Here is a 19,633-nt window from a genome sequence, read left to right on the forward strand (position 1 = left end):
TGATGTAATTTTGCTCACATGGATAATTGAATATTAATCAGATGATGTCATCACGCTGATCATTGCTGATCATGATTTGGAGGATCGATAGATCTGTCCTTCACAACACAAGCAGAGATCTCAGATCAGTTCATCCAGACATTCTAATCTGATTCAAGAACTTGTTTGAAGAACCAAATTAGCGAGAGATCAGTTATCAAGATTGAAAGATGAAGGATCTGCCAAATCATCTTAGATCATTTAAGCGAGGTACGAAGAACAGACCCCTGGTTCAGTTGCATTATTTACATTCTGCTCTTTATTATCCTCCTGAGACCCAAAGAAATTGTTTTTCTTTCTTTTTTTTCTGTGATTTCCTACATCCTTTGGGTTAAGAAAACATTAGAGTTTTCACATTTTGCTTGTATTTTTAGTTTTACAGCATGTCCACTGTAGTGGACCACAGGACCATTATAGTTCGAAACGACCGCCACTCAGACAACAAAACTGTACAGGATATGGCTGTAAAAGGATATTAATCCAATATTAATGTAACAATAACAAAACAAAAGCCACTTCATCCTTTTGTATTGAAATTCCTGAAACAGTTGTCTGAAAGAGAGCCGAACTCAAAAAAAAAAAAAAAAAGTGATGTTAATCAAAACAAATTTAACATAAAAGGGATTTAAAACTGATTGTCATTCTCTCATTGTCTCTTATTCTTTAATTGTCTGACTGTCAGACTCTAAATTAGAATCTCCCTCAACTATCTTATAAAGAATCCCCTCTGCTTCAGTTCTGCCCCCTACAGCATGCAGTCATTAATTACATGAAGATGGTCCTGCTGTCCACTATAGTGGACATTTAAAAAAGGATGATATCCTAAAGGAAGTTAACAGCTTTGAAAGCTAAATGTATTGTTCCTGACACGTTAATAAACAAATATATATATGTAATAATATTAGTTAAAAAAAACTTTTAAAAGATAAATTAAAATGCGTCTCTCGTTCTTATTAAATGTGCTTGTTTTTATGTCGGTCATTTTGGATGCAGTGTAAGAAGTGGTTTCTAGCATGCCAGCCAATCAAATGACAAATCACTAGAACAGTACAACAGGTCTTGACAGAGTATCCAGCCTGATCTCATGAGAAAACGTAAGTATTTTACGTTTTGCCAGTTTAGTGGCTAATTCGTACGAATTCGTACAAGTTCAGTCTTACAAAATGGTACGATTTTAAAAAGGAGGCGTGGCACCTGACCCCACCCCTAACCCCAACCGTCATTGGGGGATGAGCAAATCGTACTAAATTGAATTCATACAAATTAGCCACTAAATGAAAAAGTTACGAATTGCCGTGAGATTGTGTTGGAATATCTCAAAACATTCAAAGAAAACTCATAAAAAGACAATATCCACTACAGACGACACAAGTCACTGGGCAGGGTCTCAGGAGGATATAACCATAACTATCAACACTGGAATGTGAAAATAAGGGAAACAAGTTGCAAATAAATAAGCAAACAGTTTTAACAATTAAAATGAATAGCTATTATAAAGAAATAGAATCAAGGTATTGAATCTCATTAACCTTGTCTTCACTGTATAACTTAAACACACTGATTAAACGTGCATTCGATTGCTTCCCAAAATTTTTACCCTCGACCACATTCAAATGAACACACTGCAGGAGTACAGAAACATGTCAAAGAGGAAGAAAAATGAAAAGGGCCTTTGTTTAGAGAAATAAACAAATAATGTGACGTTCTGAAAGACGGATGAGAGCAGATATAGATCACACAGTCTGAAGCTGCAGACAGTAACATCAGACTGAGGACAGAAACACACCAGCTCTGAGGTAAGAGCACACACATCTACATTATACACACAAACACACTGTTTTCAGACATCTGTTAATGAGCTTATTGATTGTGTATTCTGCATTAATGCTTCTCTTTTACTCAAATGTTTTACTCCTAAAGGAATATCATTTTTTTCTTCCTCAGAAATGGCTCAGACTCTATATCTCCCTCTTCTCCTCATTGGTGAGTGTGTTTGTAGTTTTATTTATGGTTTATAGTTTCATTAGGTTTGACTCTGTTCTGAAAAGCATTAAAGCAAAGTGTCTCTTTCACAGCTCTCTGCTCCATATCTGAATGTGTTCAGCGTCAGTATCACTTTATAAATGAAGGGAAGGACTGGACTGAAGCTCAGAGATACTGCAGAGAGAATTACACAGATCTGGCCACTGTTGACAACATGAACGACTTGATCCAGCTGATGAAGAGTGTGAAAGTGAATTATGGAGTTTTCTGGATTGGTCTTCATGGTACAAATGATTATAATTGGCATTGGTCTTCCGGTGATCCTGTGCTGTTTCTGAACTGGGCATCTGGGCAACCATACAGCGGTGATGATTGTGCTGTTATGACAAATGGAAAGTGGTTTGTTGGGGCATGTAGTGCCACCTGGAATTTCATCTGCTACAACAGTGAGTACAAACCTCAATGAAATAATGTGATTATGCTAGAAAATGATATATTATCCAATACATTTTAATTTATGAAAACTAAAGGAAAAAGTGTTTTCTGATATGTCTAAGTTTTGATGTTACTGTTGAACTGAAGAGTGAATTATAAGTCTATGTTTAAGTCTATATATTGTTTTTCTGATAAAAAATAATAGTAATAATAATAAATAAATAATAAATATGTTCATACTGCATGCTTTTGATTAACAAGCTGCATTTCTTAAATCATCAAATATGTCATGAAAGTATATAGTATTATATGTTAGTTGATTAAAGAGTAGAATCACACGTTGACATATACTGCATGTGTATTAACATGTTCAGTAGATTCTACACATGCAGTAGCATATTTCATCACATGCAGTAATAAAATAATGTATTACTGACTATGTGACAATTATAAACATGTAAATGTATTGTGAACATTTTGATATAATAAATAATCAACCCACTGTGGTGGTGCAGTGGGTAGCAATGTTGTCTCACAGCGAGAAGGTCGCTGGTTTGAGCCTCGGCTGGTTCAGCTGGGATTTCTGTGTGGAGTTTGCATGTGAAGTATGTGCTTTACTCTGTGTATGGGTGTTTCCCAGTGATGGGTTGCAGATGGAAGGGCATCCACTGCATAAAACATGCTGGATAAGTTGGCGATTCATTCCTCTGTGGCGACCCCTGATGAATGAAAAGATGATGATTTAGAAGCATTTCTCGACATTGAGATTCATTCATTTTATTTTCGGCTTAGTCTCTTTATTAATCTGGGGTCACCACAGTGGAATGAACCACCAACCTTCCAGATGCAACCCATCACTGGAAAACGCCCATACACACTTAATCACACACATACACTATGGCCAATTTTAGCTTACCCAATTCACCTATACCACATGTCTTTGGACTTGTGGAGGAAATCAGAGCACCCGGAGGAAACCCACAGCAAAACGGAGAGAACATGCAAACTCCACACAGAAATGCCAGCTGAACCAGCTGAGGCTCGAACCAGCGTTTTTCTTCCTGTGAGGTGATCGTGCTACCCACTGTGGCACTGCGTCGCCGACATTGAGATGAAATGTTACATTTTATATTGTTGAAAAAGAGATGAATATTAAAAAGTGTATACATTAAATGTGAAATATATTTATTTGTTTACATTTAGTCAGCGAAACACTTACAGTGTTTATTAAACTCATTAGGTCATCGTCTGTTTCTTTTAAAGTCTTTAAATTTAATATAAGGCCATAAGGGCAAACATTTCATTTAATTCATAGGGCATATAATTCAATAAATATAATCCAATAATTCTTATAAAAGCATAAACTGTCATAAATATTAACATATTAAGTAGATAAAATTAACATCTGCACTGGAAAAAAAAAATATTTAGCACAGCCTTGTGTGCTTAATTTGAACAAGAAAAAATATTCAACCTAAAACATGAAATAAAAGTTATGGAAGCCAAAAATCGAACTTTCTCAAGCATCAACATATTGTTACAACATAAACTTGTATATTTTTTTATTGTATTTCTTGATAAGTAATGCTTCAATGAATGATCTGCCAGATAGAACCTTATAACTCTAAGTGGAAAATGATTTTTCAGAATGAGAAGGTTCTATCTGCATTTACCATGGTTTATTTACTCCAATTTGCAAATGTAAGAGAACTTTGATAATTTACATTTAGAGAACCCTTAGGGTCTCTGTCATGTTAATGTATGAAAGAAAACTGTTACACACATACTGTTTGCTATATGAAATGCAAAAACTTTCAAGCGCAATATCTCAAAATCATTCAGAACGCAGAGAGTACCTTATAATTCTAAGGTGACGAAATATTCAAGGCAGATATTCTGTTGTGGCAGATCTCAGTAATATTTATAAATATAACAGCTCACTCTATTGGTAACAAAGGTGTTTCTGATGATGCTTCTGTTCATCCTTTCATCCATTAAAGTCAGCGGAGGACTGGTGTTTATCAATCAGACGATGAAGTGGACAGATGCTCAGAGTTACTGCAGACAGAATCACATTGATCTGGTCAGTGTGAGGAACCAGAATGAGAATCAACAGCTGGAGAAGTTCATTAATGACAGTCAGACATTTGGATCTGCAGTCTGGATCGGTCTGTTCAGAGACATTTGGCAGTGGTCAGATCAGAGCAACTCCTCATTCAGATACTGGATAACTGGTGCACCTCAAGCTCCAGATGATAAACGCTGTGCAGCAGTTGCACAGTACCCTCAGGGACAATGGCTTGACTTCTTGTGTAGTGTTAGATGGCAGTTTCCTTTTGTGTGTCATGAAGGTGAGCAGATCATCCAAACACATTCAATCCATCATCAGCTCCAGGGGTCTGTTCTTCGTACCTCGCTTAAATGATCTAAGACAATCGTTTTCAAACTGTGGTATGTGTACCACTAGTGGTTCCCAGGCTTCCTTTGATGCGTACGATAACACAGACACTCCTGTGATCAGACAGCTTTGGCTGTTCCCTGGAGTATACCAATATGCTAGTGTGCTTTGAATATTTACTCAAGTACATCACATCATCAGATGTTAAATATCAGCTCGCTTGCTGCAGAGCCAAAGAAATATGTGTGCGGCGTCTTCAGACATGATCCAAATTAGATTACAAATGTGATTAAATGTGTGTTTTTGATATATACAGTTATTTGTTTTGTAAAGCAGCATGGCTTTCGGTTTCATAGGTCACCTCAGATTTAAGCTAATTAATTTGGTTGTGATTCAAATAGGGCAAGACACAGAACATAGACTCAAGCAACTTTGCCATGCTTAAAGCTTTGAGGTGGAATATAATTAAAGTTATTCTCCATTGAACACAGGGAGTAACCGCGAACTGTACCCGAATCTGCTTGAAGTTGTTGGTGTGCGGCTAATGCGAACTTCACAGTTTACTTAAAAAGTGATCTTATTCGCACTCAATCATGGAAATACCGCACGTTAAAGTTGGTCCATCTCTCCATATGTGCATTTAATAACTCACTTATCTGACACACAAAGGCCGCCTGCTGCAAATGACATGCAGCAGATCTAATTTCTAATTTAAATCAGTAATTCCAAATCATCTACTTAAAATACACGTAAAAGTTTAGATAAACAAATATGTTACATGTACACTAATGTACAGCTTATGTTTCAAAATGTATACAAATTATATATATATATATATATATATATATATATATATATATATATATATATATATATATATAAATTATTCGCGATTAATCACAATTAAAATACTGAAACTTGTAATTTTGGCTATTTAAATGTAAAATTAGTGTAAACGCAAGAAAAAAATATTTAAATTCAAAATATAATTGTTTAATAAAATTTTTGTTTAACTTTTAACACAGATTTCTTTATGTAAACAACAAACCCACAATACACCATCAAGATCCTGCTTGACAGCCATTACAGAAATTAAAACACAGGCATGTTAATGACATTTAAATTTTAAAACTATCAATGCCAATAAAGAAAACATTGATTTCCATGTTGGATTCTAAGTGGACTGCAAAAAATGCCAAAATACAGGAATTGCAGATATGGAAAATGAAAAATTACAAATATAAACTATAGAATACAAACTGTTGCACTCATTGTAAAGTTTTATTGCTGTGAGTTGAGAACATTAATTATAGAGTAGAAACAATTTTGCTTAATCTTCATTTACATTCATCCAGTGGCTAAGACTAGGAGTATCCCGCAAGTACACAGAGACTCCCAAATGCCCGCAAATGAATGATAATTTCCTTGCAAACCGGTCGTTAAATACATTGCACACCCCTCTCGCCCCTACTCGGATACGTCGCTCACTCCACCCCTGACACCCCTCAACAGGCCTGACACAGACACACACACAGACAGACACACACAACGCGCTGCAGACGTTTTGGCCCCAACGACCTTCCATACTGGAGCGACTCCCCTCAGATTCAACACGCATGATCACGTTCATCAAATTTGCTTAAACTTAGCGTCCTAAAGTATTACCGTATTTCACAAGGATTCTGACATAACAACGCGAAGCATACGCTTTCATTGCGTTTAATGAGGAAACACGCTAAACTTGGAGGGCTCATGCTGAAAGGCAGAGTAATGCCCTGTCTTTGACAGCTCGCGACTTCACCAGACGTTCTGAGTACATTTACATAAGACACCAATACTCCGATTTTAATATGATTAAGCTAATACTCTTATTAAAATTCTACCGTGTAGCCTTAAAAGGAACCTTACCTTAAAAGGAACACCGAGTCACGAAAAGCGGAGGATTTTCTTTCTGTTCGCCATGCGGTATCAACTTACAACAGAAGTCGAAAGTTAAAAATGAAACACCTGAAATAAAATGAAACTCTAGATAACCTGTGATGCAACTAATTGTTTTATACTGGAACTTGCCTTCAAAAAGTGCTTCCTTGGTCTAATCCACATTTATTGCATGTTAAACACACGTCCACCACAACAGGAAGTAAAAAAAAACGGAACTGCGTTAATTGCGTCAATTTTTTTTTACGCGTTAATTATTTTAAAATAATCGCATGCGTTAACGCGTTAATTTTGACAGCGCTAATATATATATATATATATATATATATATATATATATATATATATATATATATATATATATATACATAGTGGTGTAGCGGACGGGGGGGCCCCGTGTTATTAGGGGGCCCCGTTTCATTGCAATTTTTCATAATTGAAAATCCAGCAACCGCAATAATTAAACCCCTGGGAAAAACCAAAGTTCACAAGTCTGTGTTCTCTGAACTCCTCTCAAACGGTGGACTACTTCATTCTGATTGTTTGCGGCCGAACCGCGTCATAGCTCATTATCATAAAGTTGACTTGATTTCAACTCTCCCCGACACCCACACTAGAGAAGATGGTTCTCATTGAAAATGAATGACTTCCAGCTACTTTAAAGCTCTCGCTGCTTGTTTGTGAACGCCACCCTGCGTCGTCGCTCCACCCCACCCCCTTTTCCGCTCCTTAGTTTGTGATTGCTTCTCAGTTTGTAAAGGCTTCCCCACGTTGTCACTCCACCCCGCTCCCTTTTCCTGCTCCTCAATTTATGATCGCTTCCTCGCTCCACCGACTCTCCCCGACCCCTTAGTTTGTGATCGCTCGACCCCCCCCATACCCCACCCCCTCACGGGGCCCCGTCAGTGATCCCTGCAGGGGGGCCCCACATTTTGCGCTACGCCACTGTATATATATATATATATATATATATATATATATATATATATATATATATATATATATATATATATATATGTATGTATGACATAGCCTGTATTTATCAGGTCCAAGCAACATTTCCAGGTTTTGATGAATAGGCTACTATACAACAATAATACTTTACAGGTACAGCAGTTTTCTTTTTGATTTTTAATAACAGTACCATTTTTAATTAACATTTAAAAGCACATTTTAATGTGAACTGTGAAGTTTTAGTTTTTTTGTTTTTTGGCTGCAAATGCAGTTAATGTTCAAACTATAACGGTTAAAGTGTCTGACAATAATACATATTCTTAACAATAGGAACTAATCTGCCTTGTTTTTGATTTGTGCAGAGCTTTAGCTGCTTAATTAGGCCTGTATGCTACTGTAATTTCATTATGGTGGTACTTGGAGAGACAATTTTTGTCTGAGGTGGTCTTTGGTTAAAAAAGTTTAAGAACCAATAGTCTAAGATGATTTGGCAGATTCTGGATCTTTTAATCTTGATAACTGATCTCTGGCTAATTTGGTTCTTCAAACAAGTTCGCAAATCAGATTAAAATTTCTGCATGAACTGATCTGAGACCAATGTGAGTGTTGTGAAGGGCAGATCTATCCTTCCTCGAAATCATGATCAGTATTGCAACGATTGGCTGACAGCACTGCAGCGTAATGACATCATTTGATGCATTAAAATTTATAGTAATCGGTTTGTTAAATATGATACCCAATAACTTTCCACCTTTGTTGTGGGCTGCAGGCAAGGACGGCCCGTGGCATAGGCAGTATAGGCAAATGCTAAAGGAGCTGTACATCCAGGGGGGTGCAGAAATGAGCGCGGTTCAGTTGGTTTTGTTTTCGATATTCCCGACACGTTCAGTGGTAGACGGCAACAACTCAAAAACCTCTTACCCTAAAAAGATCTAAAGTGTGTTTCCTACAAAAAGACACAGCTGGTTCCCTTTCGGGTGGGGAACTCCAATGCTATAGGTGGATTTGATTGTAGAAAATCCACGTATGGGAGGATTCGGTTCAGAAGCTGCTTGTCTGAAAGAGTATTGAACGGGCCAATGAAAGCCAATGAACTGGCAGCATAAGCTTGCGCAGGTGTGCTTCATTGCCAATTAACTGAGCATATAAGCACACGTGGAGCGAGCAAACGCCACCCTTTTCGCTTCAGAGACTTTCTGATCGAGTTGATGAGAGTTCCTCTTGCTGCTACAGCGACTTCAGAGCGAACGAGTGTCTCCCGGTCCAGAGCGAGTCTACGCGGCGGCAGACGGTCGAGCTGGGATTCTCCCTTGCCTGGCTTTTCTTTGGGTCCGGTCCTCCAAAGCGGTGTGTATAGTTGCAACTTTCCTAAAAGAGCAACACAGTCGTGCAGCACGTCCTTTTCAGGATGGCGCTCCAACTGTGCGTTTCTGGTTGCGGGGGTTTCCTGGCTCCGGATGATGGACATGATCACTGCATTACATGTTTGGGGGTCCAGCATGTTAATGTGGTGCTCGCGGGCGGTTCATGTCGTCACTGTGATGCCATGACCGTTGCGCAGTTGAGATCGCGGCTAGCTTTCGTAGGAGAGCGAACCACCCAAGTTGCCTCCTGCTCCGCAGCGGGCGCTCGGGCCGATCTGAGGGTCTCAGCGGGAGATAATCCGCCGCCTAAGGGCTCGCGGACCTCCCGCTCCTCCAAGCGCTCCATCCAAGCTTCGGGCACTGGGAGTGATCCGTCTAACCAGATGGTAGTTCTCACGCTCGCTGACACCGGAGACCAGATATCCTCCGCGGTATCGGAGGGTGGGCTTTCACTGTCCGATGATGATCCAGACCCGCTCGCCCCCTCCGGGCAAGCAAGCGCCGTCAAAACGGATCCTGAAGCGGACATGTTAGCCGTGCTTTCCCGGGCTGCTTTGGCCATGGGGTTGGAGATGGTTCATCCCCCAGCTCCGCGGCTGGACCGACTAGATGGGTGTTACGTAGAGGACCAGAAGGCGAAGCCTTCGAAGCCTCTCGTCCCCTTCTTCCCGGAGGTGCACAGTAGGCTCACGCAGTCTTGGAGGGCACCTTTCCCTGCCCGTGCTGCGTGTCCCTCCGCCCTCACCACCCTTGACGGTGGAGCTGCCAGGGGGTAGGAGGCGATCCTGCTGGTGGAGCGCGCCATCGCGGTCAATCTTTGCCCGTGTGGCGCCTCTACTTGGCGGGGTCCGCCCCGTCTTCCGTCCAAAGCCTGTAGGTTATCTGCCTCCCTCGGAGCTAGAGCTTACAAGGCTGTGGGCCAGGCTGCTTCCGCCTTGTATGCGATGGCCACCTACCAGCGCTACCAAGCGCAGGCGCTGGCCGAGCTGCAAGAGGGTGGGTCTAATCCAGGCTTGTTACACGAGCTGCGCACCGCGACCGACTATGCTCTCCGGACTACTAATTCCGCCGCGTGTATGCTGGGGAAGACGATGTCCACACTAGTGGTCCAGGAATGCCACCTGTCAGAGTGCGGAGCCAGAGCGAATTGCTTTCTTCCAGCTCTTCCGCGAGACCCTCGCGCTTCCCGGATCAGCACACCCGCTCCGCGCTGCCCCACCACTGGTACGTCAGCGGTTGTAGCGATGACTCCATTAATGAAGGGTCTGCCTGCCTGGTTAACGCGGGCCACCCCCTCGCGGTGGCTCATATGCACAATCAGACTCAGCTATGCGATTCAGTTCGCGAAACGGCCCCCCAAGTTCATGGGTGTTTATTTCACCAGGGTCAACGCCCTGTCCGCCCCTGTCTTGCGAGAGGAGATTGCTGCCCTCCTGGTGAAGGGTGCAATTGAGCCGGTCCCTCCAGCCGAGATGGAGAGCGGGTTCTACAGCCCGTACTTCATCGTACCCAAAAAGAGCGGTGGGTCACAGCTAATCCTAGATCTGCGCGTTTTTAACTGCTGTCTACACAAGCTTGCGTACAGAATGCTTACGCAGAAGCGCATCCTCTGATGCGTCCGCCCTCAGGATTGGTTTGCAGCCATAGACCTGAAGGACGCTAGTTTCATGTCTCCATTCTTCTGCGCCACCGCCAGTTTCTGCGGTTTGCGTTCAAAGGTCGAGGGGGGCAATACAAGGTCCTCCCCTTCGAGCTCTCTCTGTCTCCGCGGGTCTTCACCAAACTCGCGGAGGGTGCCTTAGCGCCCCTTCGGCTCGCGGGCATCTGCATACTTAATTATCTTGATGACTGGCTGATTTTAGCCTACTCACGGCAGCAATTGACTATGCACAGAGACAAGGTGCTCTGGCACCTCCGCCTGTTGGGGTTGCAGGTCAACCGAGAAAAGAGCAAACTCGCCCCTGTGCAGAGGATCTCTTTTCTCGGGATGGAGCTGGACTCGGTCACCATGGTAGCGCGCCTCTCCAAAGAGCGCGCTCGCCTGTTGCTGAACTGTCTGAGGGAGCTCGACAGCAAAATAGTGGTCCCACTGAAATACTTTCAAAGGCTTCTGGGGCATATGGCATCCGCTGCAGCCGTCACGCCGATGGATTGCTCCATATGAGACCACTTCAGCACTGGCTTCACGATCGAGTTCCAAGACGCGCATGGCATGCGGGCGCACACCGAGTCTCTGTCACTGCGCTGTGTGGCCGCACCCTCAGCCCTTGGAACGACCCCTCATTCCTGCAGGCCGGTGTGCCTTTGGGACAGGCGTCCAGTCATGTTGTTGTCTCAACAGATGATTCCAACACGAGCTGGGGAGCCGTGTGTCGCGGGCATGCAGCTGCGGGCCTATGGAAAGGTGCCCAGCTGCATTGGCATATCAATCACCTAGAGCTGTTGGCAGTGTTTCTCGCTCTCCACTGCTTTTTTCCAGTGTTGAAGCAGCAACACGTGCTGGTCAGGACAGACAGTACAGCGGCGGCAGCGTATATAAACCGTATGGGAGGTATGCCCTCTCACCGCATGTCTCAGCTCGCCCGCCGTCTGCTCCTCTGGAGTCATTCGCGGCTGAAATCGCTGCGCGCCATTCACATCCCAGGTATGCTCAACCGTGCAGCCGATGTGCTCTCACGACAGCAGATTCACTCTGGAGAATGGAGGCTCCACCCCGAGTCTGTCCAGCTGATATGGGCGCGTTTCAAAGAGGCCCTGATCGATCTGTTTACTTCCCCTGAGAACGCTCATTGCCAGTTGTTCTTTTCCTTGACCGAGGGCTCTCTCGGCACGGATGCACTGGCCCACAGCTGGCCTCTGGGCATACGCAAGTATGCGTTTCCCCCAGTGAGCCTGATCGCACAGTTACTGTGCAAGGTCAGGGAGGACGAGGAGCAGATTTTGCTAGTTGCGCCCCTCTGGCCCAACCGGACCTGGAAATCAGAGCTCTCCCTCCTCGCGATGGCCCTTCCCTGGCGGATCCCTTTGAGAGAGGACCTACACTCTCAGGGACAGGGCACCATCTTGCACCCTCGCCCCAATCTCTGGAACCTCCACGTGTGGTCCCTAGACGCGAGGAAGACTTAGGTAACCTACCATCTGCGGTGGTTGATACCATCACTCAGGCTAGAGGCCCCTCCACGAGGCGCGCCTACGCTCTAAAGCGGAGTCTATTCACTGAATGGTGTGTCTCTCGCAGAGAAGACCCCCGAACCTGCCAGATCAGTGTTGTGCTCTCTTTCCTTCAAGAGAAGTTTGAGAGCAGGCTGTCGCCCTCCCCTCTCAAGGTTTACGTGGCCGCCATCTCCGCTGATCATCATGGAGAATTAATCCAACTCGCCCCCCTCTCATGCCCTCTTGGGATCTCGCCCTCGTCCTCACAAGCCTGCGCACAGATCCCTTTCAGCCACTCGAATCAGCATCCTTAAGATTTCTGTCCCTGAAGACAGCTCTGCTGGTCGTGTTGGCCTCCATTAAGAGGGTCGGGGACCTGGAGGCATTTTTGGTCAGTGACTCGTGCCTGGAATTCGGGCCGGATTATTCTCACGTTATCCTGAGACCCCGCCCGGGTTATGTGCCCAAGGTTCCTACCACTCCCTTTAGAGACCAGGTAGTAACCCTGCAAGCTCTGCCCCCGGAGGAGGCAGACCCAGCCCTTTCTTTACTTTGTCCAGTTTGCGCTCTCCACATCTATGTGAACCGTACTCAATACTTTAGATCATCTGAGCAGCTCTTTGTCTGTTATGGCGGTCAGCAGCAGGGAAGTGCCGTATCCAAACAAAGATTATCCCACTGGTTTGTGGAGGCCATAGCAGAGGCGAGCCGTGTCCCCCGGGAGTGCGTGCACACTCGGAGCGTTGCATCCTCTTGAGCGTGTGCACGCGGCGCCTCTCTAACAGACATCTGTAGAGCTGCGGGCTGGGCGACACCCAACACATTTGCTAGGTTTTACAATCTGTGAGTGGAGCCGGTTTCCTCAAGGGTATTAGGTAAGCCTTGGTGATTGAGGAAACAACTCAGCAGGGTGTTGTAACAAGCTTGCGGTGCCATTTTTCCCTAACACGGAGAGATGTGTACCTCCTTGTCTGTCAGTAAGTTCCCCGCCAAGGGGAACCCTGCAGATTCCTCCGTGGCCACCGGCACTGACTCAGCGGAGGAGTCACTTGCTGGCCCACTACGTTGTAAGTCTGCCCGCTGGTCAGCCCGCGTTTTGGGTATAGGTGCCTGCTATGTGTGATCCCCACTAGATGATCCCATTTGCCTTTCCGCCACGGTTAAGTCCCCCCTCTTAGGTGGACCCATGCCTTCCCTATCCGCTAACCACCTTCTTATGCGCAATCCTCCTTCTTAGGGCTAGTACATATGTAATTGCCATTTTGTCTTCCCCATTGGGTGCGGATGGCCTCCGCAGCGTCCTCTCTATCGGGATTGCACGCTTCCCAACGTACTGTCGTATTTCCTAGAATTATCTAGACGCTAGCGACTCCCAAAAAATATACCTAATCCATAAAACTTCCTTTGAAGTGGGATAAGTTAGGGCCAGGGACACGTTGGAGGACCGTGGGTGCATCACGCTTGCTTGACTATCCTCTCATTGGAGGTGTTGGTAAGGTGCAGTCATTATGGCGTTTTCCATAGTTCTCCCATTCGTGGATTTCTACAATCAAATCCACCTATAGCATTGGAGGTCCCCACCCGAAGGGGAACGCTCAGGTTACAGATGTAACCCCTCGGGGAACGGAAATGCTATATTCCATCGCCATAATGACTGTCCCTTAGCTGTTAGCAAGTCTCTTAAGCTTAAAAGGGTGGCGTTTGCTCGCTCCACGTGTGCTTATATTCTGGCATAATTGGCAATGAAGCACACCTGCGCAAGCTTACGCTGCCAATTCATTGGCCCGTTCAATACTCTTTCAGACAAGCGGCTTCTGAACCGAATCTATCAAATCCACCTATAGCATTTCCGTTCCCCTCCTTGGGGAACGAAGGGTTACTTCTGTAACCTGAGCGTTATGTTTCACAGCTGTCTTTTTCTTTTTTTCCCTCAACATTACAACCACTGCTCTGCTTGTCAGCTAATGTTATGAAAGGGCATAGATGTTATGGAAAATAGCAATATTAATGTAACTACCCTCATCATTCCTTCCTCAAGCAAATGTGTGAATATTACATCTATTGAGCAATAATGTTAATTGCATTGGCATATTTATCTGACGTTTTCCCAGCTTGTAGTAGTCGATCAAAAAGCGATTTAGTTTCTTATGACTATACACTAGCAGTGGAGTTTACTGCGATGTGACGGGCGCCACCTGAAATATTGCCTAGGGCGCCAAATTGGTTAGGGCCGGGCCTGGCCGCAGGCTGTACACTGTTATGTGTCAAGAGTATTTAGCAATATATTTAGAGTGGATTTTCTTTAGGCCTATTGAAGTTTCTTAATTGATGTAAGGAATAACGAGATGTTCAAATTAATCTTGAATAAAAAAAGCATTTTGATGTTGGTAAAGGCGTCTGCAACTTTTGTAAAGCATCAAAACACCGTCATGTTACTGTCAAAACATGTTTATGACTGCATAAACTATTACTCCTCAAAACAAAACAAAAAAACTGATGAATATTGTGCATGTCTATTATCATACACAAATATACTAAAGCTGGTAAAAGTCCATATTAATAAACGTTCTCTTTGAACCTCTTCAGGAGAACCACTTGCCATCCGTGACAGTCTTGTACTTTTATTAAACTTGTGCAGATTGCATAAGTTTTATTTATCGAACTATTTAAAACTCTTTTAATATTTTCCTAAGCCTATAACTAGACCTGTAAGAAAATATCAGCCTTCTGTACATGCTTTCAGTATTACCTTTGCTTGAAATGACCCAATTTAATCCTGTTTATATGAAAAGAGCTGCTGCTCTCGAGCAGGTTTGAGCTAAAAGATCTATTGCTAAGACAACAACTTTTAGATGAGTTTTGAAGAACGAAACAATCCTGAATCGGGTCGAATCGTCAAAATCCAGCTAATTGAATAATCCACATGCGAAAAATGGACCCCAGATCTCTTAAAGTTGACTCTACATGAAAAATTCCTCCGCATGTTGTTGTTGATCAGTCTCTCTCTAGTTTCTGCTTTGTTTTGTGTCCAGATAAACTGATTGTGATCCAGCAGAAGCTATCATGGTCTGAAGCTCTGAGATACTGCAGACAGAATCATGTGGATCTGGTCTCGGTTCAGTCAGTGGAGATGCAGCGTCGTGTGATGAACGTGGTTAAACTGGCGTCTACTGAGGCGGTGTGGTTGGGTTTACACAACTACTGCAGCATGAACATGTGGCTCTGGCTGACTGGAGACATGGTGTGCTATCAGAACTGGGCTCCAGGGAACGGCAGCACACCGGAAAACTGCAAACTGGAGAACAGAAAAGGAGCAGTTCAGTCTGGAGGAGATCAGACCTGGATCAGCCTTCCTGAATCTCACAGACTCAACTTCATCTGCACTAACTACTGAGAGAAAAGATGTGAGATTGTTGGTGTTTACTCACAATAGCCGCATTTCCATTGTCAGGCCAGTGTGAGCCAGGGCTTTTATTGGACCGGGCCAATCGCCCGGCAGGTTGAGCAGTGAGGCCGAAATCATGTCGCGTTTCCACTGTCAGGCTAGTAGCTCGCAGCGCGTCACGCAAACCCCTCCCCAAGAATGTCCCCCGAATTTTTCCCACACTTCAGCGGGAATCAGGCAGATAAAGCACACCATTAGAGATCTGCGCGGGACTAAATTTTGAATCCCGCTCCCGCCCGCACCCGCCCGCACCCGCCAGGTTTTAGCCGGAACCCGACCGCTCCCGCTTATATTACGCACTTGATGTCCCGCTGCCCGACCCGCCCCGTTTTCTATCCGCCGCGCCAGATCCCGCTAAAGAGCGGGGGGAGAACAAAACCGAAAATCACCCAGTTATACAGTCCAGACAGCCTATAACAAGCTGTCTGTATAAACACACACACGCACAGCACCAAGCACACACACACAGACAAAGCTTTCTCTCATTCGCGCGCGCACTCTAAAACACACTCATAAGCACCAAGCACAAACACAGGCAAAGCTCTATCTCTCATTCCCGCACACACACACACACACACACACACACACACACACACACACACACACACACACACACACATATCTCTCATTCGCGCGTGCGCATACATGCGCATACATACACACACACACACACACACACACACACACACACACACACACACACACACACACACACACACACACACACACACACACACACACACACACAAACACACACACACACACACACACACACACACACACACACTGCAACAAACAAGCTAAACACAGCATCGCGCTATTTCATTTACACACATACATACGCGTGCTCATTCGGGGGGTTCCCGCTCCCGTCCCAAATTAAACCCGTTACCGAGCGCTCCCGTGATTTATTCGGAAATTTATACCCGCGCCGCAGAAATCTGGTCGGGTCCCGTGGCGCCCGTGGGACAGCCGCGGGAATGCAGACCTCTACACACCATATCATCACGAAATCAATAAAATGAAGACAACCCAAACAAACAAATGACACGTTACTGTACAGCAGTACATGATATGTCTATACGCACAGGCCAGTGTGTTTTTATTCGTTTTAATAATTTACTCGCCGACCGACTGTTGGCATCGTGCATCGAGTGGTCTCGCCACTAACGGAGGGACCCGGCGCAGTGAGCGCACCCATCCATAATATAACACCACACAAATTCTCTGGTAATAACTCTGTATGAAATGTATTTTTATAACATACTTGTTTTAACAGACGTCGTCAAAAATTCAGAGCAAATGCTTTGGAAAAACCTGTAACATTTTAATTTTACTCTAGGCTATATGACACTTAGGTAATTCTCCTTTATTTAAGGATGTTGCATATTTTTCAGGGATCTTACGTAAAGGAAAGTGTTAAGTGTTTCAACAAATAAGAGCAAGTAATACAATATAGCCAATATTTTGTTGCTTTCAGCAGCTATTCACTAATAAAGCTCCACATTTAAAATTTCATTTTTAAATTTTACCACGTCATATAAAAACAAAAACACTTGTTTAAGGACACAGAACACATTTTGTATTTGCAGTTTTCTCCGATCCGTTTGTAAACATGCGCTGCGCTGGACTGAATGACAGAAAAAAAGGTCGCCTAGTTTCGGCTTTCACTCACCCCAAAATGCTTTGATTAATATCATCGTATCCAAATACTTTATAAATAATATTTCACAACTCCTCTCGTGTTTATTGTTTTTAGAAAATATCTCAAATCTTTTTTCAGATAGGCCGATGAAAGTTTAATATGGCTTTAAAACAGTTACATTTATGTATTGTATATAAAGTACCTACATTATTTTTTGCTCTTGTTTGTTTTATATTGGTTTACTCATTTAATGTGATTTTATTATATCTGATATTTGTAATTCTTTAAATGATTTCAATATAGCTCAGGCTATTTTATGGAGATATGAAATTATTGTTTTGAGCCTACAAAAGTGGATACATCATTTGTAAAGTTTTATGTCTTTCTGTTGTGTTCATATTGTGTATTATCTCCTAAGTAAATTAAAAAAGAAAAAAGCCGCTCGCGGAATCAAACTGTGAAGCGAACGCTCTTTTGTCTGGTCTCTCACACACAAACAGGCATCTAACGCTCACGTGTCAAGCACGAATTTTAAAACTTGACAAAAATTCTTGACAACCTTTACTGGCTACTGTGTCTTTGATATTGGGTAAAGATAATTATCCGTTAAGGCCCGTGCACACCGAGACTTTTTTTGCTTACATTTTCCTTCCAATTTTAACGTCTCGTGACTAAATAAAGGGCGCCAATGTGATCATGCACCCCAACGCGCAAACTGGCAGGAGTAAAAGCGTCATTTAAAAAAAAAAACGCCTAATGCTCGCTTTTTTGTTTTGACGCGCCGCATCAAAACCTTCTCCGTCAATCAGATCGGCACTTTTGTTCACGTGCACGGAGTAAACAAGTGCAAACAAGCGCAAAACTGTCAATGCAAGTGCACATTGAAGAAGATGCCCAGAGGCGATATGAATGGGGAGCTGCTTATTGCACTGTGAACAATAGTCATTTCATCATTGCCAGAGCTGGAGCTGCTGCTTGAACCATCTATGCTTATTCGAGTCACCAGTAACTTTAACAACAAGCGTGTGAACTTTCTCTCCTCCTCTTCTTCTGTTACAAGCGCGTTTTGTAGCGCCATCTAACATCAAGGAGTGATTTTGCATCCTCTTCTGCTTGACGCCAGTAAAAATCAATTGGGTTTGAATACGGAAAAACGTCTCGTAAAACGCTGACGATAAACGCAAATGAAAAGCGTCCCGGTGTGTATGAGCCATTATTAAAACATCAAGGAAGACGCAGCAAAGAAATGTCACTTACAAGAAAAACTTTATTATTTTATGCAACAGCCTGACATTTAAAAGGGAAACATAAGGGCGATCAAACGCAAAAGACCCCAGCTTATAAGCTATAATGGAATAACCCATCTTAAACTGACCAGCTAGATGGTTTGTTTTCTCTTATTTATTGATGTGTTTGCCGCATGTACTCGTGTGCAATCGGAAAACTAGTGTAACGATGGCACACCATCTTAACCAGATTCGGCAAACTCCCCCTCTCCTTTCACTTCGCCCCGAAGCCCCAACTGGCCCTCTTTGGCCCGAGGTATTTGACCAGCTGCTGGCCCCGAGGAAGCCCCGCTTTGGCCTGATCAGGCACTGGAAGAGACACTGGAAACGCGACTGGCCCTGGCTCGCTCGCTTTAGGCGCAATAATGGAAATGCGGCTATTTCATACTGAATTTTTTTTTCTCGTTTACTTCTAAGTGTTTCATTTTTTTAGTAAGTTTAAGCAACTTTGCTTTTGTGGGTGGAAAATCAGCTGATTAAATGTGAGTGAAAGTTTTTTTTTTTTCGTTTTATGACATGCTATTATTATTATTATTATTATTTTACAAATGTTTAAAGAGATGATTCGCTCAAAAATATTGAAATGAGCCCATGATTTACTCAACCTAAAATAATTTGTAGGTCTAATCAAAATCAAAATATCCTTCTACTACTTACTTTTATATGTTTGATTTATTCTTTTAAAGGTTTTGAGTGAATCTGCTGTTTGTGCTCAAAATAACTAAATGTTTTATTTCTGTATTTATCTGTCATAATATAATGTCCTTTTTTAACACCAATGTTTAAGAAAAAGGTTTAAGGTTCTTCGGTTTAAGGTGTAAGATTCTTTAGATGTGATGTGTGTGTTTTCAGTTTTCTAGATCTGTTGGTGTTTGGTCTCTGTATGTTTTGCTGAATGTGATTCTGTGAGCAGCAGATTTTCAGTAAAACATGATTTGTGTCTGAGCTGAATGAAATCTGGTTTATTGAATGTCTCTCCAGCATCACAGTAATC

The 19,633-nt window shown here is 43.2% G+C and overlaps 3 protein-coding genes and 2 long non-coding RNA genes across 5 annotated transcripts in view; 3 read left to right on the plus strand and 2 right to left on the minus strand.

Annotated features, from left to right (window-relative positions):
- LOC147842925 (uncharacterized) overlaps positions 1-19,633 on the minus strand; it is a 959,952-nt gene that overhangs the window by 690,486 nt on the left and 249,833 nt on the right. The window lies entirely within an intron of this gene.
- si:ch211-225k7.4 overlaps positions 1-19,633 on the plus strand; it is a 494,418-nt gene that overhangs the window by 30,232 nt on the left and 444,553 nt on the right.
- Positions 1-19,633, minus strand: part of si:ch211-63p21.8 — a 120,733-nt gene that overhangs the window by 3,823 nt on the left and 97,277 nt on the right. The window lies entirely within an intron of this gene.
- Positions 1,779-18,825, plus strand: si:ch211-63p21.4. Its single transcript, XM_087260433.1, has 5 exons — positions 1,779-1,835; positions 1,984-2,022; positions 2,115-2,468; positions 4,458-4,808; positions 15,296-18,825. Exons 2-5 carry the CDS (start codon positions 1,986-1,988, stop codon positions 15,655-15,657), a joined length of 1,104 nt encoding a protein of 367 aa, XP_087116559.1. The 5' UTR covers positions 1,779-1,835; positions 1,984-1,985; the 3' UTR covers positions 15,658-18,825.
- The window catches only part of si:dkey-88n24.3, a 285,177-nt gene continuing 267,338 nt past the window's right edge, over positions 1,795-19,633 (plus strand). Inside the window, 1 exon segment of the long non-coding RNA NR_186752.1 lies at positions 1,795-1,835. This is a non-coding gene — a long non-coding RNA (si:dkey-88n24.3).

This window comes from Danio rerio, chromosome 7, assembly GCF_052040795.2.
Source record: "Danio rerio strain M-AB ecotype USA chromosome 7, GRCz13ab, whole genome shotgun sequence".
NCBI lineage: Eukaryota > Metazoa > Chordata > Actinopteri > Cypriniformes > Danionidae > Danio > Danio rerio.